A 27,829-nucleotide genomic window follows, 5' to 3' on the forward strand; every position below is an offset into this window, starting at 1 on the left:
AGTAACTGCATTGTTCACCAACTAAAATTGGACCTAGTGCCTTATCTAAGCCATTTCTCATTTATTCTTAACTACAAAAGTTTCCAGAGATCTGAAGTGAGGCACCACTTAAGAAAACTCACATCAAGAGATTTATTTTTTCAGAGCCAAGAGAAATACATACTTATGCCTGGACCACTAATAGCTCCAGCTTTCTGGAATTGAAACCTCAGGTATGTATTTTTTCTTCTGGTACTAACTGTCAGAAACAATAAATTAGCAAGGAAAAAGAAAAATTAAAACCAGTATGGATCTGAAAGTGCAGGTTGTTACTGAACATAAAAGACCTAGAATATTTACAAAAACATTTCTACTTACATCCTATTTTGCTGAGTAAAACACAGATTACCTTTTATCCTTGATTGCTTTCTTTATAATACACAACAGATAAGCCTTTTGAATACCACAAATTTTTTTCATTGCTATCATTCTGAATTCAGACTGTGGAATGGGTCAGAGAACATGCTGATATAAATCCAGCAAATGTACTGTAAAAGCCACAAGTGGGATAAGTCACTTCAGTCCTCACTCCTTGTCAGAATGGTGGCATGGGTTGACAAGACAGAAGTCAAACCGGAGACAGCTGTGATCACAGTTTACAAGAGTTAACTAACGACAGCTACTTCTTTGTGTATCAGCTGCAGGTAGGCAGCCTTTGAAAGCCCTCAGCAGTACATCTTTCATATCAGAAAAGTGCATATACTGAGTCTTTTGCTAAAGTAGGAAAATGAGGCTGAGCTACAGAACACAGAAAACAGCCCAGTATGCTGAAATGGGGATAACAACAAGAAAAATCTATCAACTGTGGACTATAGTCATATAGTGTGAAAATGGTTAAAAAAGAATGCAAAGCAAGTGACAAATGGGACTGATCCATGTGGGTGCTGACAAGGAGGCTGTTGATATTAAGGAAGGAAATTACTCATTCTCTCTGTGTATAGGAAAGGCTGAGTACTACAAGTTTGCCTGGTGTGCCTTTTTGTTAATTTTGGATCAGTCCAGTAAAACACCCTGTTTACTTATGTCCCACTCACCACAAGGTGGCACATACGTACTCCCTGGGATTTTTAACTGCTTCTGCAGTTCACTTAATTTTTAATTAAGAGGGAGAAAGGGAGTGGGGATGGGATAAGAACATGGAATCATAAACAGCATATATTATTAGGCAGAAACTATTAAACATAAGTAAAATATTCTTAACAACTGGATTAATTCCAAACTTTCCTTGTTGATATTACTTACTAAAGGGACTGATGTGTTCTCACATCAACAGTGGGGCAGTTAGAAAGGATAAAGAGCTACTGAAAACTTTGCTTCAACGAGTTTTACAAATACACTCAACAGAAACAACAGAATTTCAGGGTGAAATGGAGCATGGGCAGGCCAGTGTCAGAGAGAGAAACAGGTACACAAAAGCAGAAAACCAGGTGTATCCACTCATTATTTTCATTCTCTAGATCTTAAGCCCATTGCTTGGTGTGCAGTATTAGGGGTTTTCTTACATTGCTGCCAGTTTTCATTCTCCCTTTCCGTGTTTCCAGAACTAACTACATATGCTAAGAAAGGCTGCTCCCTTGTAGCAATTTTTCCTTCAAGCTGATAAGGTTGCGTTTGAATGTCAGACTTTGAAACATCCAAATATACTTTCTCATTTTCACCTAGTGGCTGATCAAATAAAACCTCAATGCAGTGGTCCCTCTTTTCAAATCCATGCTATAAAAATATACCTCATGATCTCTAAGGGCTACAGCACACCCTTCTCCAACGTATGTAACAGACCCATGTCTCATATATCCTTCAGAAAGGCACTTAAGCAGACTATGAATCCACCAGACTGCAGAAGAGATTTGAAAGCACACTGAGATAAGCGTGTGAGTACAAAAGAGAGGAGGCGGAATTTTTTAAGGACAGAGAATACTGACCTAAACCAGAGCACAGAAACACTAACTAGCATGTGAAACAATTCTATCCACGCAGCACAAAATATACATTTTTAGAAAGAAGATTCTTGGAGATTTAAACCATAAACTATGTACATAGCTCCCTCTGATGACCACTGGACACGATACAATGCAAGTCTCCTTTTACTTTTGTTCGTGCATTCAACTGACAGCTGACTGGTTAAATTCTAATTGCTTCCAAGTGAGGTCAGCAAAGGTATTTATCGAAAAGGACTGAACAGGCTCAACACACACATGCACGCGCACGCATAAGCACATACACATCTCTCCAGCCTGTTGATTTATGGAAACAATTATAATTCTGGTGGAGTCTTTCTGAGCTGAGAAAGTTTGTAGCTACAGTAGAGTGTCTCATGTTGCAAAAAGGAGACAGCAGAAATGGAGTACATGGGTATCCAGCTCTTATCAACAGGAACAAGTAAGTTATTTGTCCTTTACAAGATTATTCAACAGTTTCTAATAGCTAGTAACTTATTTTTATTTCTGCATGCTAGATGCTAAAAAAATAATTAAGAAAACTATTTTTACTAATAATCTGAAAAGGGTAGGAATAAAACACAGGGCTAAAGCCATGAGGTCTGTTTTGAAATCTGAACTAGAGAAAACTTATATGATAGATTGTGCTAATAGTAAATATATATGTAAGATGTAATCAGGAGAATTTTATCATGCATGAGAGTTGAAATGAATCAATATGAGATTTTTGGAAGGACTTAAAACTGAAGAAAGAACTGTGTTTACAATCAGTGTAAATATCTGGTTATGTAAAAAGTTTTATGAGATATATCTATCGTATATGCATTAGTATATTTTTTAAAATGAGCTCAGCATGTCATGTATTTTTGTGTAGTACTTTTCATTAGCATAATGTATCCTTGCACGTTTGTAACAATTGAGCATAACGACTTACACATGCACCTTTTCTCACAGATCTTTTACTTTCAGTGCAAGCAGCAAATTCAAGTAGTAAAGAAGGTCACAGCAACAAAGGTTTTTATAACTTGTGTCTTTAAAGGATATTCTGACTGAAGAGATATTTAAGAAGCTCTTCTATTTCGCCATTAACATTAAGGAATAACGATCAGAATTCTAGAAGAGGGAGCAATCTCACTTAAATGAATCTGTAACTCATAAAGACAGAAAGCAGGTCGGTGACCTAGAAGCAACAGTCTACTTGAGATTTAATTTTCATTATGTTGTTCATGAACACCCAGAACACTGCACTATAATGCACAAATGGATACTGACATGGATCCTGCCAATTTTGCTCTACAGATCATACTTTTACATTATCTTTCTAATGGGCACTATATCTTTAGCTTGCAATGACATGACTCCAGAGCAAATGGCTACAAATGTGAACTGTTCCAGCCCTGAGCGACATACCAGAAGCTATGATTATATGGAAGGGGGGGATGTAAGAGTGAGAAGACTTTTCTGTCGAACTCAGTGGTATATGAGGATTGATAAACGAGGCAAAGTGAAAGGGACAAGAGAAGCAAACAACAACTACAGTAAGTAATATTTTTGCTTTTCCTAAGTTTTTAGAAATTTACATATAATTTTTTCCTATCCATTGATCTATCATAATTCCAGAAGAGTTTTGTATCATGTACTGGCCATTGTGTAAAACAAGTTTTCCAATTAATCGTACAGCAGGACATTTGCTATTGATTTTGAAATGCGTCATTTTAAATACTGCATTGTAGATCTGTTAATGTATTAGTTACAGCTGGGAACTATTAGCAAACAGAGAGCCTATTTTAACAAGTGAACTAAGGTTATATGTACGAAAATGTATAACAACCAACTCTCCTCATAAAATACTCCTGAAACATTAAACCACTTTTATATAGTGCACAAACTACCTAAAAGTTTGGTGTGTTTGAGTTAACAATTAAAACATAGAAATACTAGAAAGTTCAATGGAAAGAATTATGTAAACTCTCTTGCAAAATCTTTTAGACAGTTTGCCAAGCCAGGAACAAAATCTATTATAGTTTCTGCAGTTCATTATTACAATAATCATGATGCTTAAAAAATATTCTCCCCCCATTCTTCTAAAACCATGACTCATCTAGAGAGAATGGACATACAATATTTTATGAAGCTGTATCAAATACAAATTCTGAATTGGAAAAAGAATTGTTGTACTAATATATATTTTCCACATAAATACCTATATAATCTTTGATTAATATTTGAAGACATCAAGTTTTACAGTCACTATTTTTGCCACTTTGTCTTTTGTGTTATTACAAATGTATTGTTTATTCTTCTGCTTGAAAAGGCATTACTTTATTAAGATGCAACAGGAAAATACATAGGATTATACAACATACTTCAAAACAAAATTATAACAAAAAGACCACCAAGGACATGCTGGTCTAGTGCTTAAAGACAAATAAAAGGACAAATATATTTCAAATAATTGCTTTTAAAAATTATTAAATTTGTTGGATATAATAGTGTGCTTTTTATAATAGTAGCAGCAAAAGAAATCCATAAATCAAACTTCAAGAACTGTTAGTGTGTGTCAGCCTCCAGCTGAAGCTGAGTGCTTGTTTTCTACCAGAGCAGCACTTTGGCGTGCTCTGCGCCTGCCTAGTGGGCTTCATCATTTATTTCTTTGCTTCATGACTACATTAAGTGCTTGGCAACTTGTGTGGCTAAAACTGCATTCACTAATGTCACTGTTTCTTTTAAAATTTGTTTCCATATGTCTCCTTTCTTCTTACACTATTACATAGTGAATAACCATATTCCTCTGAAAGACAACATATGGCCAGCAGCCAACTAAATTATTTGGTCCATATTCAAGAAGACTCCCTTTGAGTTTCAGGAGGGCATTGCTACAACAGAGATCCATAGGAATAGTTTTGAAGTGAAATGTTGTTCCCATAAAAAATCATAAATGGAAAAAATGTTACTGACTGTTTAAGCTGATTCTTCTGAATTAATGCAGATAAGTGAATATTCACAGTATCCATTTTTTTCTGTTATTATTTACAATCACATTATGACAGCATCTAGAGCTAAGTAATTTATTATACAGAGTTGCTTTTTTTAGCTCCATAATTCGTAAGTAAAACCTTGTTAGCAATTTAGCATTATTTCAAATTCAAGCAGAGGTTCTCAGTTCTCTGAGGGATCCCATTCTGCTTAAGCGCATTAGCGACACACTTAAACATTCTGTAGGGAGCCCATCAGAGAACACCACATCCCCTTGTGCCAATGATGTAGTCTCTTGCAGTTTCCTGAACACTTCAAGATAATTCAGTCATGGTAACTAACTATTATGAATTACAGAAAGGGAATCTTGAGTCACTAAACCCTTATGTTTACATTATAGTGGAAAAAAAACCCCAATCCTTTTTCTGGTAAATGTAATGAGTATGATGAGAAAAACCATGAAATTGTAATGGTTATCTGCTAACTGATGTGCATTGTGATGAACCATCTTTAAATTGGCAGAAGCACATAGGATACTCCCACCATCTTAACTTTAATTTATCTATAGTATCTTAAGGAATAACACCCAAATGCTTTTGTTGAACAAGTAGATAGGCAAATATAGACAAACAGGACTAGAAAAATGTGAACACTGATAATCTGGATTTTCTCAGAAACTAAAGAAATTAGTACCGCAGCAATATTATGGAAACACTTTTTGTTATACCCTTTGTTCAACAGAAGATGTAAAGACCCTTTCTGAAGATGTGCCTATGGCTCTCTACCAAAATCAATAACCACAAAGAAAATGATATGAGGGGGCAAAAACCAAAACCAACAAAAAAAACCCTGAAAAAATAATGCCCACCTGGACTTGTACACCTTCCTTAACGAAAAAAAAATAACATTAGAAATTTAAACAGTATATTTTTATCCAGGTTCTCTGAAAAGTGTAATTTTAAAATCATACAGATGAAAAGGATGTATTTTTGTGTGTTCAAACATTCTTGTTCCATGATTTCTTAGGATGGAATGCCAGAACTGCTGTAGTCAAACTAATCAATGGACATGAAAAGTGTTGCTCCAAGAGGTTTCTTCTCATTTTATCCCAATTTTCCACTTACATAATAAATAAAAGAAACTGCTTTCCCTTTTGAATGTGCTGCTAAAATTAAATAAGAAATAAGATCATATTTTTACCTATCGTAATTTAGCTTCATGAAGGAAACTGTCCTGAGAGTTTTGTAGCTCAAGTGAGCTACTTCTTTTCAGGCCATGAGGTGTGAAGCATGAATATTGTGATTCACACTGAGAAATGCCTGTAGAAGGATAACTTCATCATAACTTTGGCAAGTGCCAAAATTCATAGAGGTTCCCTCATCAATTGGGACTATAACTATAAGAATGCCAAGATGGTGAGGAATTAAGGTCTTTGTATTTCAAACTCCTCTAATTACAGAATAAATATATATACACACACACATACTATGAAAGTAACAGCACAAATAGTGAAAGTGTTAAAATTTCTAAGGTTTTCAGTTAACAGCCACTGTATTAAATGTGTGTGGATTCAAATTTCACAACAGAACTAAATACTGAACCAAATCTTCACTCACCAATTGTAAATAATCTGTATTTATCAGATTTTTATTTCTAAAAAATTAGAATTGCATAGTTATAGAAATACATATGTGTTGTCTCAGTGCAAGCAAATTGCCAAATCCTGTTTACAACAGTACTGACCTTGTTAGGTACCCAAAGAATATGGTTTTGTGCACATTTCAGAAAGCAGTAGAGCCTTCTGGTGGACATGAAGGTGATAACTCAAGAGTGAACTAATCAAATCAGAGGACAGTGATCTCCACCAAGTAGGGAAATCAATTTGCACCTGACAGCTTTGCTTTCAGTCTGAAAACTAAATGGCAGAGGGAGAACTGAGAGTCATCCACTGAAAAACTAAAGCAAGAATTAGGCAGAAGCCAAGAGGTTAGGTCACCCAGAAAAATCTGTCATTATTCATAAAAAAAATTTCTCTTTTACAAAAACTTACTAAAACTTGCCAAAGCCTTTTTAACAAAAAATAAATTCTGCATCTTGTTCAAGGAAAAGAATCTAACTGTGCACACAAAACACGCTTTTTGAATTCATGATTGTAAAATGTGAGATTGACTGAAGAAATCCTGGAGATAACAAGGCAATTTGATAACTCTTAATCTTTGATAGAAAAATAAATCACTCCTTATCACTGTTTACTCCTGCCTTCATTTCAGTTTGCGTTTCAGAATTTTGCCAGATTTAGTTAATTTTATTCAGAAAAAAAGGCAGCAAAATCAGAGTTTGTTTTGACTCTATCCAAGAGGATTTTTAACTATGACTGGATGATGCTTTAGGACTTTCCATGCTCTGTTGCCTTTGGAATCTCATTTTAAAGACTTCAAAGGGTCTCTTAGTTATTAGAAAAGCCTTCCCGGAACCTGAATCCTAACATGTCTGATCCTATCATATTCCATGTGAGCTCTAAACCCAGAGAGTGCCCATTTCCTCTTTTTTTTCAGTGGGTAAAGCCAACCAAAGAAAAAGTAGAGAAAGTAGGCTAGTGAGATCTTGACATAAAATGGCTGAAATCTTGATTACAATTTTATTTTGGAAAACTACTTCTATTTTGACCAGAATCCAACAAGTCAAAGTTTTCAGTAATATTAAATGAACTTTGACTCAATGTAAACCCTAACTGATGACAAAATACACTTTATACACATCTTAGTGGTTAAATATTCTAGCTTGCTTAGAAATAATAATTACTTCCACTAGCATTTTATAGATGCTTCTTAGCATAAAATAAATGTAGATATGCTGTATTACTGTATAAATGTAGTTTCTGTTGCTTAAATACATATCACATAGATGAGCCAAGAAGATTCAGCTCCTGAAAATCAGGTATTTCAAGACAGATATTGATGGACTAGATGCAGTTAAGGGTTATACTTGTTCCAGACAAACAGAAAGTCTGTCTCTGCAACTGCATTCTTGGTTTTTCAAGAGGTTGTGGTTCAACCAACACTTTGGTGCCAGAAGAACACAAACCTTCACTAACATGGAAGTGGTTTTTCTTCACATTAGTAATCTGCTAATCTTTCCAATTATAACAAAAGGATTTAATTCAAATGGAAATATAGGCATATCCTCTCAAAACCTAACCCACAGCACCAAGGATGACTTTCTCTCCCACAGTAACTAATCAAACCTAATATACCAGACCGCCCTGCTGCCTCTCCAGTTCTTTGTCTGGCACTGGGGGTACCCTCAAGTGTCAGCCAGCAGAGATCTCTGCCTATCCCTCAGCCTATGCCTTATCACAAATCCCTGGTTTTCACGCTCAACTGCTGATGAAGATGGGTTTTAGCAAAGATGCAGATAACAGAAGCAGCTGAGTTGTACCTGTCTTACAGCTTCTATTGAGTTTTTTGGTGAGTGTAGCCTTTGGGGAGGTGAGAAGAAAGCAGGGTGTGAAGCCTTGAATGCTTGCAGTAAACTTCTTCAGTCTCACCTATCAACATCCAGATCATTGTTCAACTGGCATAGCATAAGAGGGGTGCCACAAAACACAAAACTGATTATGACTTCTGAATTTACTTCCTCAGTCTTCATCACCTGTCTACTCTTAGGCATTTGCCAGCAGAAAAATATGTGTAAAGCCAGACGGTAGCAGTTTACACTCACTTTCTTCTCACTCTCATGAACAAAAGTGATTGCATAAGCTCTGTGGGGGAAAACTCAAACCTCTGGCCTCAGGCCCAGGCAGCCGCTCCTCAAGTTAACATACACCAACACTGCCTGCCTGGGGGAGCTTCAAAACTGAGCTAGCATCAGTCTGAGCAGGGAAAAAATCTGAGTCTATATACATTGCCCCTACTGATTCCTTCAACCTTGATATACCCTCGTAGTTCAGCTGTGACCTGGCAGTTTTTCTGTATCTCTCAATGCTGAAATTTATCAGAAATGAGAAATAGTGCACTTTTATTGAATAATTTAGCAACCAACTGCAAAAGCAGTTACAGGATACACATAAATATAAACTACATCTCATTTTCCCCCACAGCTTTCCCCCCCACATTGTTTACAATTTCTGAATCTTCAAAAAATTCAGTGTTGTATCATTAAGTATGTTATTGCTCCATCCTGAAGAAAATGTGCTAAAGTGGCCCTGACCTGACACTCAAGAGACTTGAGGCTAATTCAAACTTCTAAGCAATCTGCTTACAGACTTTGGGAAAATTCTTCAAACTCTCTGTGCCTCTATAAAAAAAGAAATATTCACCTACTTGTAAAGACCTTTAAAAAGTATTAGTGAAAAAACTTCCAAGCCACAAAAGAATTGTGTGGTAATATTATAAGCATTAAATAATTTGTTAATAGAATATAATTGACTAATAGAAAATTAACTAGAAGTCCTGAAGTCAGAAAAACAGCTCAGATAAATCTTAAAGAAGCAATTTCAATATAGGCAAATAGAATTTGGTATAAAATTTAATTCCTTATACAGTCAGTCTTGCAAAACAAAGCCTAAATCCAGATAATCCCCCTCACAGTTTCCAACTTTCTGTATTGTTTGAGTATGCAAAAGTGATTGTTTCAGATTTCCAGGATCCTGCAATACACAACAGAGTTGGCTTTCCTTCCCATCCTCCTTAAAGCTTAGGAAGATCAAGGCATCTTAAACCATATAATTACACTGCTCCACACTACAAGATCTATCAACTAGTAGTATATTTTGGAACACATTTCTCATCAAAACAGAGTAAGTTTAGGCAAATGTAGGCTGTTACTCTTCATGGGTGGCACACTGCCTTTGTTGCATAATTGACTGTCTATGACTATATTTGGCAACCGTATTTCAATTGTCTTGTTTGACCTTTGACATTATTTTTAAATCTGGATATGAAAGAAAGATCAAGTTAGCCTTCTGGTATATGAAATTTAAAAACATTATTAATAAGAAGTTAATAATGAATTTTTTTATGGCAGTAACATAATAGAGGTTAATAATTATAGCACTGAATTGTCACACTTTAAAACTTTCATAACACATGACATCATTTATTCAAATGGAAAAAATTTGTTGTAACAATTGGTGTTGAAAAGTTAGAAGTGGATATTCAAGATGTGGCCCATAACTTCATGAAAACACACCAAAGAAGCAAAAACTTTACCAATGCAATCAATAGGCTCCTTTGACTATTATTTAGTTTTTAAAACAAAGAACAAAACCAGCATGAAGTTATTAAAGGGTCTAGATACACTGTTCAAAACACTGAAATCTTCCTTCTGCATACAGTTTTTCAAAATTAAGCCCAATCAGCATATGGATAGATTAACTCAAAACTATAAATGGAAACAGCAAACATGACTATTCCATGGAATTGATAAACACAGTGACTTCAACAGGGATCAACACACACCACTCATATCCATCTCTTCAATGATGACAAGTTTTGACTACCCTCATCGTGTGGGCGATTTTTTTTTTTTTAAGGTGTTTCTTAGTGTTAGTACTTCCATTTTTGGTAAGCTGGCTTGCTTCCTTTTAAATGTGTCACCAGACACTGGGAGGTGCTATAGACTATAAAAAGAAGGTGATCAGACTTGTACTTTTGGTACCTTGGGTTTTTAATATTTGTCTAACTAGAAGGTATTGTATTTCAAAGCAGAAAAAAATAGCCCCAACTGTTTAAAAGAAGCATATTTTCCTTAATAACCTTGCTAATTTTATATGTTTTATTATGACCTTTAAATGTCACATGGGATTTGAATCAAAAGTAAATGTTTACAGTAAAAAAAAAACCAAAAGATAACTTCATGACTGTTAAACACGGAAATTCTTTTAGATGAACATACATATTATGTAGAGCTGAAAAAATATTAGAGGGAAAAAATAACCACAATCAACATCAAATTTGGAAAAGCTTGTATGTGAATCTGTGCGGCAGTCCCTCAGCTGCTCAGGTGAACGAAGCTGTTGTTCAGTGGCTGTTTGTGTGCACAGCTGGAATGCAGTGGCAAATGTGGAGTTTTACATGCCAGGTGTGTGGAAATGCTCACTGCAAGAGCTTGCTGGCTTCTTGTATAACACAGTCACAAAATTATATGGTGATGATAGACTTGCCCTTTGAGTGGTCTACATGAACTCTAAGGGTGGCAATCTTCAGGCTCTCTAGCTAGTCACTAGGCAGATGGATTTGGGAGAGAATGCTGATCTAGTCAAGGGAAGAAGGCAGAACACAGTGGAGTGATTCCATTCAGTGTTTGTGTAGGTCCTTGTGAAAACAAGAGCTGTACTCCCTGACAGAAACTCTGAAGTAAACCAGAAAGGATAACTGAATCCTGGAGAGTGCAGTCAGTACTAACACAATAGGAAACTGCAACTTTCACCAGCTTTCAAAAGCAACTTTAACTCCACCAAGCTAATTTATTTCCTTTGGAATAGCCCAGGCAGCTTGGGGACCGCACATAATGTGCAAGATGACACATAGAAGTCCAAGCAGTTTTTGAGTGCTTATTGGTGACACTTTACAAGGATTTAGGGAACCAGCTATGTAAATCCAGCACAGGGTGATTCAAATAATGGAACTTGCTTGATAGAGCTGCCTTACAACATGAGAGATTTACACTGTGAGAAAGGCCAGCACAAAAACTCCCTCAGCAGCAGCCCTTTATGTTTGCTTGTGGGAAAACTGCACCTGAGAAGTCCTGAAGTCATCACAGCCATGTTGCTTCCCAATGCTACAGCAAAAAAAATGTAATAGTATCTTTACGTATGGACAGGGACAAATACCTGTGCTAAGTGAGATTCATCCCAGATGAATTCCCCACACAGCAGGAGTGCCTGCATTAGTTCAACACCATCTTAGCAATACCATACCAGAACATAGCACAAAAAGAATTCTCTGCCATGTACATCTCTGACCACATCTGAACTGCAAATGTGACAGAACTCACACAGCACTCCACCGTCAAACATTGCTACTAATCAAAACTGAAATTGTATACAAATACTTTCAAACTAACTGGTGACAAAAAGCCATTCTTCCCATTTCAATAAGCTCCACACTTCTAGCCAAACTTCTTACGTTTTTCACTGAGTGTAGAGATTCTCCTCAGTATTTCCAACAAAGACTGAAAACCAAAACCAAATTAAAAGGTATATAATTCACAGGGCAAGCAAGTTCTTTAGAGCATTCTAAATGACTGCAAACCAGTCAGAAATAAAAAAGAAAAAATATGTTTATGTCCAAATTATAATTTCAAAAAGACAATTCATCCATTCAGGAAAAGAAATACCACCTACCACACTAGGTAAAGGACAACATAAGAACAGTGGCAAAAATCCCAGCAGGAAATGGATGGAGAGCCTCTTCCCTGTAAGGAATCCTCCTCTCCTAACTGCTGGCCAGCTACAAGGGCCTGGCTCTGCTTTCCTTCCTCTCATTAGTATGTAATCAGGTTCAGAGGTGCTTTGAGTCTCTTATTGTTTTGCATCCTGACACCCCATCAGTACTGGCACTGTTTCAGAGAGCTGAGCATTCTCTGAGCCTCTGCTTCAGCAGCCATTAAAGCTTTCTTATTGAGGCTGTGAAAGACAGTCTGGCATGTTCTTCTACCTTACTAACAGTGCAACATATTTGGGTGAATTTGTGTTGGACTTTGTAGTATATATTTAGTAGTTCAAAAGAAATCAAATGTTACATGAATTTTGAGAGTAGCCTTAGGAGAGTCTGTTCAAAAGTAAATGGCAAGAGTCCTAGGCCACTTACAGTCATCCCTTTAAATGCCTTTTAAATTGAGCAATGAAAATAACACAGCTATTAATAAAACAAGCTTTTAGATTATTATACACCAATTTCAATCAGAATGTTTATATTAACAAATTGGCTCCCAGCCTTCTTTACCAAATATCAAACTAAAATTACTTCGCATGCCTTCATTTCTGATTGCACCCTTATGTGACTTGGGAAATTCAGTCTATACTACTGAAGAAAACTATCATGCAACAAAATTAAAGAAAAAAAAATTACCACATCCTTCTAGGAAACTATTACCACATATTTCGCAGAAATCATGCTCTGTTGATTTTTTAGCTAAGTAATCCAGTGTTTTGAATTTGAATTCCTCTAATTTAGTCATATTTGTCTAGGACACATTCTAATTAAAACTTCTGAAATTGCACTTTCATCCATAGGAAACATTGAAAGCAAAACCAGTCTATACCAAAACCATAAAATTATCATTAGACCAAAAGGAGAATTTTCATTCATAACATACAAGGCAAACCCCACTAATTTAGTTTGGTGATGAACAGTCTAACTCTGATCCAGGCAGATTATTTAAGAGAAACAAATGAGCAACAATGGCTGTATCATTTAAGCAAAAAATGATCGAGTGATATATTTCTCATAATTATAGTGAGAAATTATTGAAGAATTATTCAGAACTGTTCAACATTTTAAATGGAATACACTTCTCTGTTTGTCAAAACAAGACTTTTTCTTCTTAGATAACAAAATATTCCATAAACACAAGTAGGTATCTGTACACTGTCCTTTTCACATAGGATCTGTAGACAGCCCAGAGACAGTTCTCTAAAAGGGCTGACAACTACTCATGGGACACTTCAAGCTACCTTAAAGAAGGGCAATATTTAAGCCTAAACCCCACAGCATATATATGGTGCTTGCATTTATAAATCACTTTAGGTGGTATCTACAAAAATGTGCAAGTTGCCACTGTTATGCAACTGTGTGAGACAAAATTAACAGAAGCCACGTTTTCTGACTTTGTCCTAATCACTTGTGATTGATAATCTTGTATACATAAGACATTTTTCCCCTGCTAGGGCTCAATTAAAATCATGACTGCCGTTTCGAAAATCTTTTTTTCCTTTCTTCCTCTCACATTGCTGTTCACTGTTTTCTGTCTGTGACATAATTTTGTTTAGGGTATCCTTATTCATATATGAGAAAACAGAACAGATATTAGTTTTGTACAACTATTTCCCCAATAGACTACCCAGATTCCAAAGGTGGTCATCTCTTTTAAGTTGATTTAGAAAAATAAATAATATTTCTGTCTGAATATATACACCACTGTAAATATTGAGGACTTAGGATCACAATTTATTATGTTGTCTTGTTCATACTTCAACAATGCAGTCCTGGGTGTTTTCAGCTGAACTGAGCTTAGCAAGGAGAATTGTTTGTTACAGTGCTCATTTCCCGAGTTTACTCTACAACATCAGACCCGTCACAGCGGGATGGTTCCTTTCTTTGTTTGCCTCTTAAGCGCTATCTGGCAGCTGCACCCCAAACTAGCCTCTGCCAGTGGATTCCTAAAGAATTCTATATACATCATCTCTTGAAATCACACGTGCCACAATCTACATCACAGGTGGTACTGTACAAAAAAGTCGGATTTGAGCCCTGTCAGACTGTGCCATATTTGTTTCATTAACATCGATTTCTATGTGAAAAAAACAATTCCATCTCTGTGCGCATGGTATTTGATTGAAATAAATTCTCAGCAACACAGAGATATAATCAGCATGACTATGTAATTGCCAAGAAGTACAGAATTATCTCTTTCCAACAAAAAATCAAAATATGGCTTTTCTATTTATAATGACTTAGGGATGAACTATGGAAAACTATCACTGATGGTCTAAATAGCTGCTGTTGAAAGTAAAGAATATTGCACAGCTGTGGAGGAGTTAAGTTACTGACTAGTGGAAAAGCTATCTAACCCTGTGATTCATTAGGAAAAGTTTGCTCAAGAGTTGAAAGACCCATATTAGGAAAGAGACAAATACATGCCATTTGTAAAAGTCTGACTCTACTGAAATCAGGAAAAGTTTTGTTACTGATGCCTATCCATGGCTGAGGAGTTCATTTTAAAATATGGCAAATAATAACTATTGCTTCTGCAAATCCACGTGCTTTTACTTTAAGATACCGTTTCATAACATTGGTAATAAATACTGGGCATAAAGAAAAATGAAATTCCTGTTCCACTATTAATCTCTTCCTGACTTTCAAGTCAGAATGACTTCTCTATCTTACCAATATCTATGTAGGAGTAATGCTGCTATCACTATTTATTCTACTTAAGATATGGTCTGAAAAGCACAGTACATCAGAATATACCCAATTTAGGATACTCAAAAAATAGTTAGCTGTCACTTTTCAAATATATGTGCAAATTTACATTTACATATGAAAGATATAACTGAAAGTTTATTCTAGGCTTTTCTGACCTATATTAAAAGCACAGATTCACATTTCTATACTGACTAAAAACTGATAGTATCATTTATAGTGAATACATAAGTATAATCTCATTTTGTGAGATTTTTTTTCCCACCACAGAACATTTTCATTTACATATGAATCAAGAATATATTGATACTCATGGGGGAATTAAGGTGGCACAAAAAGACAAAGTTAAAAACAGCAAAATTACTTTGTTCCATTTTGTGTGGTAAAAAACAATCAAAAAGGCTGTCAAACTGAGTCTGCCAATCACAGAATTATGCAAGCTTAATACAAATCCACCACAAAATAAAAATGTAAGAGCTGCAAACCCTTTATTTGCCCATGCAGCATCTGCTACCCAGTCCAGATTCTTATATTAAAACCCCACTACCACTGAGTCATCTAAGTTTATATACCTACGGAAGAAGTCTCATTTTACTCTGCTTCCTTAAAACAAACATTTTATTCTTCCCTTTTTGAACAAGGTCCTTGTTCAAGCCCATTACTGAAATGCATGTTTTCAAGTATCTACAACTCACAGACCAGCTGTTTTCCAGATTTTAAAGGGGTCCAAATACTCTGCTACAGGTTGCTTATGTAGTACTTCTGTGGAGCTCATCAAACGTTTGCGGTAACACTACACATAAGAACAAACTGTAGCAGAAAAAAATTGAAAAGTAGAACATTCTCAAAGGCCCCTGACTGAAGCTGTTCTCTAATGCTTTAATGGTATGAAATATGCCATTTGTTTCAATGTCAAGAGAAAATTATGTCTTTACACTTATGCCAATACACTGCACTGTTGCTATCAAACAGGTTGGTTGATTACCATCAGAGAGGGAAGTTTGAAATGTTACCAATATAACAATGTGGATGCCAGAATGGATCCAAATTTAAGTTATTAAATCCTTTAACAGACTGGTCACAGATATCTTTATTACAAACAGTCACTATATAGTGATACAGCAGTACCCATGTGCTTTGAGAGCTGAGAAAATGAAGTACTGCAGTTTACAGGCACAGGAGAGCTCACATCCTTCCTAAGGCAACTCAGGGCCACAGGAAACTTTCCTTACTTAAAAGAAAAAGTAAAGAGGTAAAAGTAAAGGTAAAGGTAAAGGTAAGGGTAAAGGTAAAGGTAAAGGTAAAGGTAAAGGTAAAGGTAAAGGTAAAGGTAAAGGTTTCTACCAGATTTTACATGCTCTGGTTAATTGAGAATATTTTATGTGGGGTTCTTAGTGATAACACAAAGGAACACTGGGTAAGAAAACAAGGCAGCTTTCTTACTTCATAGTTACCCTTTTTTATGTTCCCTCTATATATCTTCAGTAAATATAAACTGATAACTTAATTAAAATAAATATAACTGTGCTGATTCACACATGGGGATATAAAAGTTAAAACAAAAGCAATGGGAAACTTGTGTAAAACCAACAATATACTAAAAATGTGTTAAAGTTAATTAAAACCTTTAAAGAAATACATAATTTAGCTAATCCTATGCACTATTAATTGTTCAGTACTTATTTCTTTTGCCATTTTTTTACATTAGCTATGACTGATAATTTCTTTTCATAATATAATATGATATTATTCTCAACACACTGGAATGTGAGTACTAGAGCTCTGATTTCTACTTTTAGGATACAAGTCACTGTCACTGTAAAGTGAGGTCACTACTCCTATTTAATGCAAATAAAGAAAAGCACAGAAAGGCTGTGGATTCTAGAAAATAGAAAATGTTTACATTATTCTAGTTGAAATAGTTTTCTCACTGACTTCCTGATATTATGCACATGCCCAAAAATAAGAGTGTACATGAATACTTTTATCACCAGATTCAAGATGGTTACTCTACATCCTGGCATTTACAGTTAAAACTGAAAAGAAGTCCAGATTTTCCAACTGGTCAATTGAGCTGAATTTTAAAAGGCAGATTAAAATGACAGATAAATAAATACAGAATAAAAGAGAAGTTTGGCTACAGCTCCTACAGTATATTTGCTCTGGTAATAGCAACTGGTCCTGTAGCAGAGGACCAATTTTCTCTGCTGATGCTGATGCTGCTGTTTCTCTCAGTTTTGGTATAGATTGTAAAGCTAGGTAACAACTAAGGATAACAACTGGATAACAATTACGCATTTACAAATATCTAGGCATGTAAACAGAGAGGTTTTCAAAATGCTATTCTACTGATTTCCTTAAAGTCAGGCTTCCAGTCAGGCTTAAATTTTTGACTGGTAAAAACAGGGTGTAATTAGAAGGAAATTAATTACTTTAGGCTAAATTAAGACAAGGAATGACCTAAGCTATTTGAAAAAGCAACAATGGTAGGATAATTGACACACATTTTGATCCATCTACTGAATAATACAGAAGAAACATCTGCTACAAAATCCTAATTTATTTATCAGAAATTTTCCCCTTCTATTAGTTTATAATTTCGTGTCTGGTCTCATACAGATTTTGAAAGTTCAACTAAATCTAAATTATTTGTCAGCAGCAACCCAGAACAACTTGAGTGGCCATACATATAAATATACATCTAGTAGTGTTTTGAAGGCAGGAGTAGGCCAGCTGGTTTCTATCAATTCCCACTCTGAGAGGCAGCAAGGGTTAGTACAATTTTCTTAGCAGCTTCTTGCATTTTGTACCTTGGAAGGAATTACGTAGTGCCTGCTCATGTTCTTCTAGACACTATAATTGATATATTTAGATATTCAGCTTCAGCTGTTCCTGCACAAAATAGCAGATCTGATTTGGAAATGGAACTAAAATCTATGCAGTTGGGTAGTGCTTGCCCTACATTTTACATAACTACTGAGAGTGGGAAAATATGTCTCTCTTCAGTAGGGATTGCAGTGTTTACGACTGAAATGAGCTCTTAACTACGTGAAACAAAATTCAACTGTCTAAAATTTCAAGCCATTTAAAATTCTGCTTCTATGCCATAGGCCCCTCAGGATATCTTCAAGCTCTGGAATGCTGCAGCCACCTTCTTTATTCTGCAACCGCTTTCTGAATTTTATTTATTTTAAATAATTTTGGTTATTAGCCACTTCTGGGACTGTTTTCACTGTTAAGAAGTGTTGTATATATATTTTAACTGCAGAATGTCATTGCAGAATGACATTGCAGAATGTCATGATGATCAATCCACAGGAATTTAATATTTGCTTTTAGTGATTTGTCTCAAAGATGTATAATTTTCAGTTATCCCCAAAGAACACAGGAAGGCAGTTCTTAGATTCAGTTTGTCCCAGAATATGGCTCTGCTCTTCCTCCTGTGAAGCTTGTTTCAGGAACCAAAAAAACTGCCACAGGAACAGCTGGAGACAATACACAGAACAAACAGCAAGGCCTTCAGCTCAGGGAAAAGTTAATATAAAAAGAGCAGATTCTATGTTGGATTTATTTTTGCCCCATTTAGCTGAATAAATCCAGCACCCCTTGCCACATTATATTTAGGTGATTTTGCAACTGCCTGCAGCCAGTTCATACAGGTGATATACAGGAAATGCACCTGGATTTAATGTTCCTCAGAACACAATTCAGAGAATGAAATACTTGTACATGGAAAAGGCACGTTAACATGTACTCCTTTTTTTCTCTGAAAAACATAAGAAAAAGTCTTATATAGAAATGACATGAATAATTTTAGGTCAAGTGTGATCACTAACTCAGGAAAGGAGAAAGCACAGCTCATTACCAGATGAAAACATAAAATAGCATAGCAACAAATTAAAAAAAAAGTAATCTGTTTAAAGACTTTTGCATTATGGAAGAATTTGAAAAACAGGAGGCTGCGGTCTTATGTGGAATTTTCCAAGTTCAGATAACCAAAATAGCTGCAGACACTGAAACTGAATCTGGGAAGTTTTTCACCTCCAGTTGGATATATTTTACTTTGCTTTGAAAAGGTTAATAAGCAACATTTTACATTTAGTTTTGGTATTTTGAGGCTACATTCTGAACATCTGCAGAGCTTGAAAACATCATTTATTCTAGTAAAATTAACACAAAATATTTAAATACTAGAAATAGCCTTCATTTGAGCTGTAGGGAAAGCATCTGTTGTACAAGTTCAACACTAAAGTATTAAATCATTAATTTTATTACTGCTTGGAAACAATTACATTTTGCAAACACTTTTTTTTTCCATTTTTCATATCAGTAAATTATTAATGCTGTAATAAGAGAGCACTTTTTCAGACTGAGGATTAAGACTTGAATTTTACATGACAGTATTAATTCTAAAAAATAATATTATTCTTCATTATAACCATATGCTTAGCTTCAGGGCAATTTTTATTGGAGGGAAATGTAGTTTCCTGCAAAAATGAGAAATGACTACATGCTGTCTAAGAGGCCGATAAAGAAAATATTTATTTAAAGCAGTGGAGATCAGCGAAATAAAGACTTCTAATAAGTTTAATGAGACATTCCCAAGAGAAGGATTGCCTGGGGCAGCTTGTTATTCAGTTGTTACTACATACTGCTATTCACAAGTCACACCTCTAAATTGAAAAGCTCCATAACTTTACAATCCACTTTAGTGAAAAATGTCACACCCTTTGGTTCTGAAGATCAAATCAATAGAAATATTGGAAATGGAGTGGTCTGAATAGCTAATGTTCAACAGAGATATGAATAGAAGGCATCAATTTAGAGTCAAAATGTTCTACACCAATTCTTACTATGCCACCACTTTCATTGAAGAATGAAACATTTGATTTATAAAACTCAGCGAAATTAACAGAGAGTTAAAACAAAACTGAGGCAAAGTAGGTGGTACAATAAGAAAAAATTACTTGAAAATTGTAAGGTATTTCTCTTTTCAGTTATTAATTGAAATAGGGTCAGTGAAATTCTCACTACAGTAATTAGGGGAGGTAGACTTTAAAGAGTGTTGTAAATTGATGAGCACTGCATTACAATTATTCACATTGAAAAATGACTAAAAATTGGTATTATGGCTTTTAATATTTCTCACTGCAGAACAAATGTGTAAAGTTTGAAGTAAAAAGGAAGATGTATTTCCAAACATAGTCCAAACCACACTCTTCAATTTACACTATACAATCAGCCATCCATGGTTGAAGGGTAGATTATACATTTGATGATGCATAAGAAACTGTGTAAATACTTTGAATAATGCAGACTTAAGAGTGGAACTTGGCTTACCCCTTCTTTTTCTGCAGTAAACATCCACAAGTCCAAGTACACATGCAAAGAACAGATCTTGTAAGTAAAAGCAATTCTAAACAATTATTTTAGTCCCCTGTTGTATATTTCCTCTTATGTTTAATTCTTACCTTGCCTTTTTTATACTGTTTTCACAGAGTTATCAAGTTATCAGTTTCATTCATAAATCTTGACATGGCTCATATTCCATAACTAACTTATCTGTCAGGTGTTGAGTATTATGTGGACAATGGTTTATCATAAATTTGTTGCATCTAGCAATGCATGTATCAATTAGTTTGTATGACTGGAAAACAATGAGGACATTTATGGATAAGGTAATGTCAAATAAAGAAAATTTAAATTAAAATCTAATGGAGTACAAAAAATACTTTAATGGACTTCTGTTTAGCACTTTGTTGATTTTAATACAGTATGCCTCCTTTTTGTGCCCAATGAAATTCAAAAGGGTCATTAAACATCAGCTACTTATGCTTAATCAAACATTCTGTACACAAACTAAACCTTCTAAGCAAATTCTGTTGCTTGAAGATGCTGAACACTGAGCTGCATTAAATCCTCAAGGAATACCTCTCTATCGTTAATCATATTTCCTTGGACAACTATAATTTTTCCTGCTTGGAAATTATACACAGGACAAACACAGGAGTTTTGAGTGCTTTGAGTATTTCTCCATGATATCCAGATGTCTGGAATCTCATTGAAGCAGTAGCTTCACTGTTCTCCTGAAAATACTTGACAGATCCATTATTTCTGTTCAGATCATTTTTACAGCCATATTCATATTTAAAGTGCTTCAGAGGCTCTACACATGCACAACAAATGCATACATGGATATGGCAAAAAGCTTCTGAAGAACATTTTTAGCCTTCTATGCTGTACATAATAACATATATGTGTTTATGACATAAATCAAAATTCTGAGTATCACAAGGAGAAGACAGAAGAAAGTGATAGTGAATGTATGTACCATCTTGTTTTTTGGTAATTATTTGTTCATTAAAATCACATCCACAGACAGAAAATTCCTGGTGTGGAGAAATCTCCTGATTTGAAAGGCATTGTAACATATACCTGTACATTTATTTATACTTAATAAGCTTATGAACAGGAGTTCTGTGAGGTACTATCTAGGAAACCCCTTCATTCTCTTCCTAAGAAAGTATTTGATACAAATGCAAATTCTACTTTCTATCAATTTTAATTTGATAATAGGGAAAGGTAAAAATTAAGTCATATTACAAAATATACTAAATAAAGACCTTTATTTGCAGTATTTTTATTTACTCTTAGGTCTTATATTTGAGAGAGAAAGAGCACACAAATTGTTTTACCTAAAAATGAACTTCATGATGCATCCATTTAAAAATATTGACTCAAAGTAACTGAAACTGCACAAATACTTTACAATATAGGCACTGTATTTAAAAACAAAAAAAACACAGAAAAATATTTCCTGAAACAAATTACTTTCAAAGCTATCCAATAAAAGTATTCATTTCACTGATAAGATTCTTCTGGAAAAACATTTAAGTGTAATACACCAGCTATATACTGTGCTGGCTTACGAAATGCACACATGTACCAGTAACATCATGAAAGTTTTCCAAGGTTGACCATCATGAACCATATTTTCTGGATTTAAGAGGCACAACTATTAACTTATTAAGTGCCAGAACAAAAGAACAAATTACATTACTTATCATTAAACAGTGCCCTCTAAGCAAAGAAGAGGTCATTTTCCTTGGCCTTGAATCATTTGGAAAGATCATTTGAATTCATAAATATGTGCTCCAAATTCAATTAATGAGAAACACAAGTTAGTGAAATTTAGAAGTTACATTTTGTTTTGACTCATTTTCTATCCAAGTCTTTTCTGCCCCTCTGTCCCTGTTTAAGATTTCACATACTTTATTTTTAAAGACAATTCTGCTGAGGAAAGAGTGTTTCACAAACACATTCCTCACAAGTGCTGAACTGCCAGTGCCAGCCTCCCTACCCCTAAAAATCAGCAACAGACTGCTTTTTTCAATTTCCCAGCACAGAGAGTCACAAGAAATAAAATGCTGAACATACCATATGTGCTCTCACAACATATGTACCTGGCAGAACAGAAAAGTACTGGGATGAAATTGCTGTCAGCTTTCTGAAAAATGTAATGGATGCCAAAATGTTTCTTTGAATGAATGTCTACAGACACTGTGAGTCTGGCAAACTGAGAAGCAGTGATCAGAAACCTCATGTGATAGACATTGAGGGGATACCTGCAACATATGAAATGTCTGGAAATAGAGCCAGCTGACGAGAGACTGAACACAATGTGTGCTTCCCAGAATCTTCCTGAACAACCCTGGCATACTGGGCCAGTTCCCTAGAACATGAAAAAAGATCTCCCTCTGTGATTCTGCTGCCCCTCCTCTTCTAAAAGCCCCCTGAGAGGTTATACCTACCCAGGGGATCCTCAGGCATGAGCAGCATTTACTGGATTCCTTACAGCTCTCAGGAGCCAGAGTTGCAATCGCTCTTGCAGCCTCTTAGCTGACAAATGAGTAAAGAGAAATTTCCTGATTTTGCTAAATCAAAAGGCTCTTGCTACTTTGTTATAGATAAGATACTTTTATCGAGGGATATTACGGGCAAACACAAAGAAATGCCTATTCAGCTATGCCTGCATACTGATGGAAATTACTTTAATACAGTCTGCAAACAGATTGTGTAGCAATAAAAGCAAATATTTGTTTTAACAAATATAACATCTGTGTTGTAAAAGCAAAAAGGAGTCTAATAAATAAAATGAGATGAAAAGGCTGTTTTGAAAACATTAATTGAATCAGAAAAGATACTTAGTATCAGGTGATAAAAACAAAATTATCAAATGCTACTTGCCAGGAAAGAATCATCTCATGTGACAATGCTCAATTTTATAGCAATCATATAACTAAATGCCATTTTTCTGCATACATTTCCAGCCTGAGGTACTGTCCTGTTGTTCAGATAAGTCTACACATAAGTGTCTGCTTCTAAGTACTGAGAACAGTCATTCTAGACCAAAATGCTAGAAAACTCATCTTATTTATGACATAAATTTTCCCCAAAACTTGATACATATTTCACCCACTGAAACTCTTGTGTCGGCCTAAAGGCTTGTTTTCTTTACTTTCTATTTTTTTTTCCATCTGGATATCAACTGTGTGTTATTGAATTTGCACCATGTGGTTCCAAAGACTGCTGCCACCATCATAGGCATCTTTTCTGAAGACAAACTATAGCCCATCTCTGCTGAGTGTCTTTTACATACACCAGAGGAATTTCAGCTCTGTAGGAAACTTCATTCACTACAGGAATTTTAAGCTACATTTGATACACTGACCATACAACCATATAAAATTGTTTGGAATTTCATGCTGATTTTATAGGAAGTACAGTTGTTTTCAATTTTGGATGCCCCTCTCTAGGTTGTTTGTTTTGTTTCTTTTCCTGGCTTAAATCTGATTTCTTTCCCAGTTACTTTGTGGTATATGAAGTCTTCTCTTAAACCTCTTCCAAACTTCTCCGGGGATGCTTTTAGATAAAGCAACCAAATAACATAGTTTACACTTTAATTTTGAAATCAGGGACATTTGATACCTTGTTGAAGCCTGGCCTTCTGAATTTCTCTTCATCCACATCTTATTAATTTAAGCATGCCTTTAAAGTAATTTTGGTTACTAGAGTATGAAAAGGTCAATGAAACAATCCATGTAAAGAAATTTTCTCTTTCCCATCCTAGCTTGGTGACTTTTTTCTTTTAATGAATAGATACATTCCTTTGCTTCAAAAGGAAACACGTAAGAATAGACCTTCTCATTTAACACAAGGAAAGACATTGATGTCTCAACTGTGAATAAAGTAACCCAAACCAAAATAAAGTAACTCCAACAAGTTAGTCACAATCTACTTCAGGCAAAAAGAAAAAACTAAAAAAATAATGTAAAAATTGTAAAAAAAATAATATTGCTTTGGACAAAATCTTTTGGCATTTCCTTTTTTAAAGTAGTAAGATTTCTACTATTGTAATTTCAGCCAACATCAGCTTACTCAAGGAAATATCAATTCCTATTAGCATGATTTGTTTTAAAAAGTAATTTTAAATCTTTCATTTTTTAAAATTCTGTATAAATAGAAACTCAAACATAGACTTTTTTAAAAAACTCCCCTTAAGTTAATGGCCAGCAGAGGCAAAAGAACAAATGGATATAAGCTGTCACTGAAGAAATGCAGAGTGCAACTTACTACAAAATCTCTAGCCATTAAAATAAATCAAACTCTGGAACAGCCTTCAGCAGAAACACTGGGGGCAAAGAAATAACAACTCCAATTTAGTATTGGCAAAGTTTATGAAAAGAATTATCTGATGCAATTCCCAGGCTAGCAGAACACTGGACTTGATGACCCAGAGATCCCTTCCACTGTTATGTTCTTTGTTAGGCTAAATGCAGATGTTCATCTGGTTTTTAGCCTCACTGTGGTTTTTCTAAAGTGAAATTTAAATGGTAGTTAATATAATTTTTGTAAGTTTCGGTTACAAATTACCCTTTGTTACCATTGCTAGGCCTGCAGAAGAGTGGAACTTGTCAAAGAATTCTAAAAGCTTGACTTAAAAAAATGATGGCTTAGCATTATAGCGGAGTACAGAAGTATAAACATTCTGAGCTGAATGCCCAGCACACGCCATGAGAAGAGGGAACTGATCTGCTAAAGAAAAAAGGATTAAAAATATATCCATATGTTCTACAACTGATACATCAGTACTATCAAGGAGAAAAGCAAAACAGAACACGAAGCAAAGCAAAGGACAAGAGGAGACAAAAATGTATTGGGAAGGAGAAATATCATAGATATTTAATGCCTGTCTTAAAAACCTAACTAATGAAAAACTATTATTGTGTGACAGTGAAAAGTCAATGCCAATTTGAAAGGGCAAAAAAGGAAATGTTTAGTTTAAGAGGAAATTCAGGTGATGCTCTAACACATGCCTCTCTCCCACCTCCCTCACTTGACTCCTCCATGCTTAGTTCTTGCAATTTGCCTGAAGTTGGCTGCCTTTGAAAGGGTCAGTTTTGGAGAAGGACTCACAGTGCAGTTGCTATGGCAGAGTTCTGTCAGTAATTCAGTAATGAAACAAATAGCTCAAACTCAAATATGTAACTCTAAATTATTGCTTAAGAAAACATTAATAATATTTAAGCTTGAAAACAACCTGGCGTTCCTTAATAACTTGCATAATCCCCTGCCTTCGTTTTTTTTTAATATTAAAAAAAAAGAATATTTTTATGTTGCAGGTAACATAAATGTATTGGTAACTACATAAAATATTGCTGATATGTATCAGCATGAGATAAAAATAAATCAGGTTATAGAAAACAACACTAAATGTTTTCTGGTTTTGAATAAATAAGCTCTCAGGGCAGCCTTTAATGATTTTCAAATACACGTATCTTTACAGCTCCAATCAGTCATAAAAGCACACAAAGGTCAAGCAAATACTTTATCTAATTTAAGACACTGTGGTCTGTTTTCTGTCACTCGCAAGTTCTAAGGTTTACACTCTTTCAAGGGGATGATACTGCTACACAAGACTTCAAAATAAAGGCTTTACACAAATTCTGTGAACCTTGATGGCTTACTACATATCCCACATGAAACCCTGATCCTGATAAATTCTGAGCTACACTGAGTCTCTGAAAATAGAGGAATTACTTATGCTGACATCACAACTTCAATATATATTTTTAAATTACCACCATACAATTTTAAAGTGGCTCTATGCAGATGTGATTATAAAGGGAATTTTTTAAGTCTAGCCCTTTCTTCACATGAATACATATAATTTTTCTGTTTTCCAAGAATAAATGCAACAAACATGGCAATACTACAGCATAGTCGTTCAAGGTAACCTTCTGAGTTAACTGGAGCACAACCAACCATTTTACAGCCCTTGCTGTGTACCTTTGCAGGTATTCTAGAAATCCGAACAGTGGCAGTTGGAATAGTGGCAATCAAAGGAGTGGAAAGTGATTACTTTCTGGCAATGAACAAGTCAGGGCGACTCTATGGAAAGGTATGGATGCAAACTTCTCTTATGTGTACATCCCTACAATCTTAGAGGCATTTTGAGATGTAGAATTTGAATGGTTTTCTGTAAAACAGATTCCTAACTATGTAAAATGTATTGTGGACTCATCCATGCATCCCATATTAGACTTTCATGCCCATTCAATAAATTAAATGATTAGACCTTATATAATTCTTCAAAATGTGGAATTCTAAGGGGGAATATACAAAGCTAGAATATTCAATACTCAGATTTCAGAGGCCAAATTTATTCATTAAAATATTCCTAATATGCAGGCTCTATAATGCTCATTCGTCTCCCATCTTCCCTAATCTAAGTATTTAAAAGACACTTGTACTTGCCTTACCATATTTTATTATTTACTCTCAACAGAAAGTCTGCAATGAGGACTGCAACTTCATTGAACTGATTGAAGAAAACCATTATAACACATACGCTTCTGCAAAATGGACACACAAAGGAAAAGAGATGTTTATTACACTAAACCACAAAGGGGTTCCAATGAAAGGTAAAAAAACAAAGAAAGAACATAGAGCATCCCACTTTCTTCCTCTGGCAATATCCTAATCACAAATGATCTATAAAGAACTAGTTCCAGCAGGAAGATTAATTTTAAGAAGACTGTTCGACAAGATACCAAGAGAGGCTGGAATACTACTGAGAAACTGAACAAGCTGGACTTGCGCATTTATGTTTATTTTTAAGAGACTACATGAAAAAGATTTGAAAATATACACAAAACCAGATTTACTAACTAAAAGTTGTAAAAAATTCTAAAGAGTTGTACAATCATTATCTTAGTCATTGTAACTGGGTAGTTTCTTAAATTAATTTACCCTGAAGAATAAGTCATTACTTGATTATCTGATAATATTTTATTTAAAAAACTATCTGCTTCTTAAATATGGCTGCTATAATAATAATAAGCAGATGATAATGTTGTGTAAAATATGTCAGACTTTAAGGCTGCTGGAATGAGTTGTCAGATTATCAAGTCAATAGAAAATGTGGAGGCTGAGCAGTATTTTAAATACTTCCCCCAAGAAACTCATATCCTATACATAAACTATATGATCAAAAAAAATATAATCTTGTAAATGTTTACTGTTGTATTCAGATAAGAGAGTTAGTTTGGACAAATTAAGTTTACTCTAACACAAAATGTTCCTATCTATTAATGAAACAAATACCTAATGCTGCTCTAAAAGATGTTTCAAATAGTATATGTAAAATAAAAATAGGAATAAATAATGTAC

At 34.9% G+C, this 27,829-nt stretch overlaps 1 protein-coding gene across 1 annotated transcript; it reads left to right on the top strand.

The window, feature by feature from the left end:
* The first annotated feature begins 3,228 nt into the window (after nucleotides 1-3,228).
* FGF7 (fibroblast growth factor 7) lies at nucleotides 3,229-27,140 on the top strand. Its single transcript, XM_021537376.3, has 3 exons — nucleotides 3,229-3,514; nucleotides 26,455-26,558; nucleotides 26,946-27,140. The coding sequence occupies exons 1-3, from the start codon at nucleotides 3,229-3,231 to the stop codon at nucleotides 27,138-27,140; spliced, it is 585 nt and encodes a 194-aa protein (XP_021393051.1).
* The last annotated feature ends 689 nt before the right edge of the window (nucleotides 27,141-27,829 follow it).

Source organism: Lonchura striata, chromosome 11 (assembly GCF_046129695.1).
Source record: "Lonchura striata isolate bLonStr1 chromosome 11, bLonStr1.mat, whole genome shotgun sequence".
NCBI classification, from domain to species: domain Eukaryota; kingdom Metazoa; phylum Chordata; class Aves; order Passeriformes; family Estrildidae; genus Lonchura; species Lonchura striata.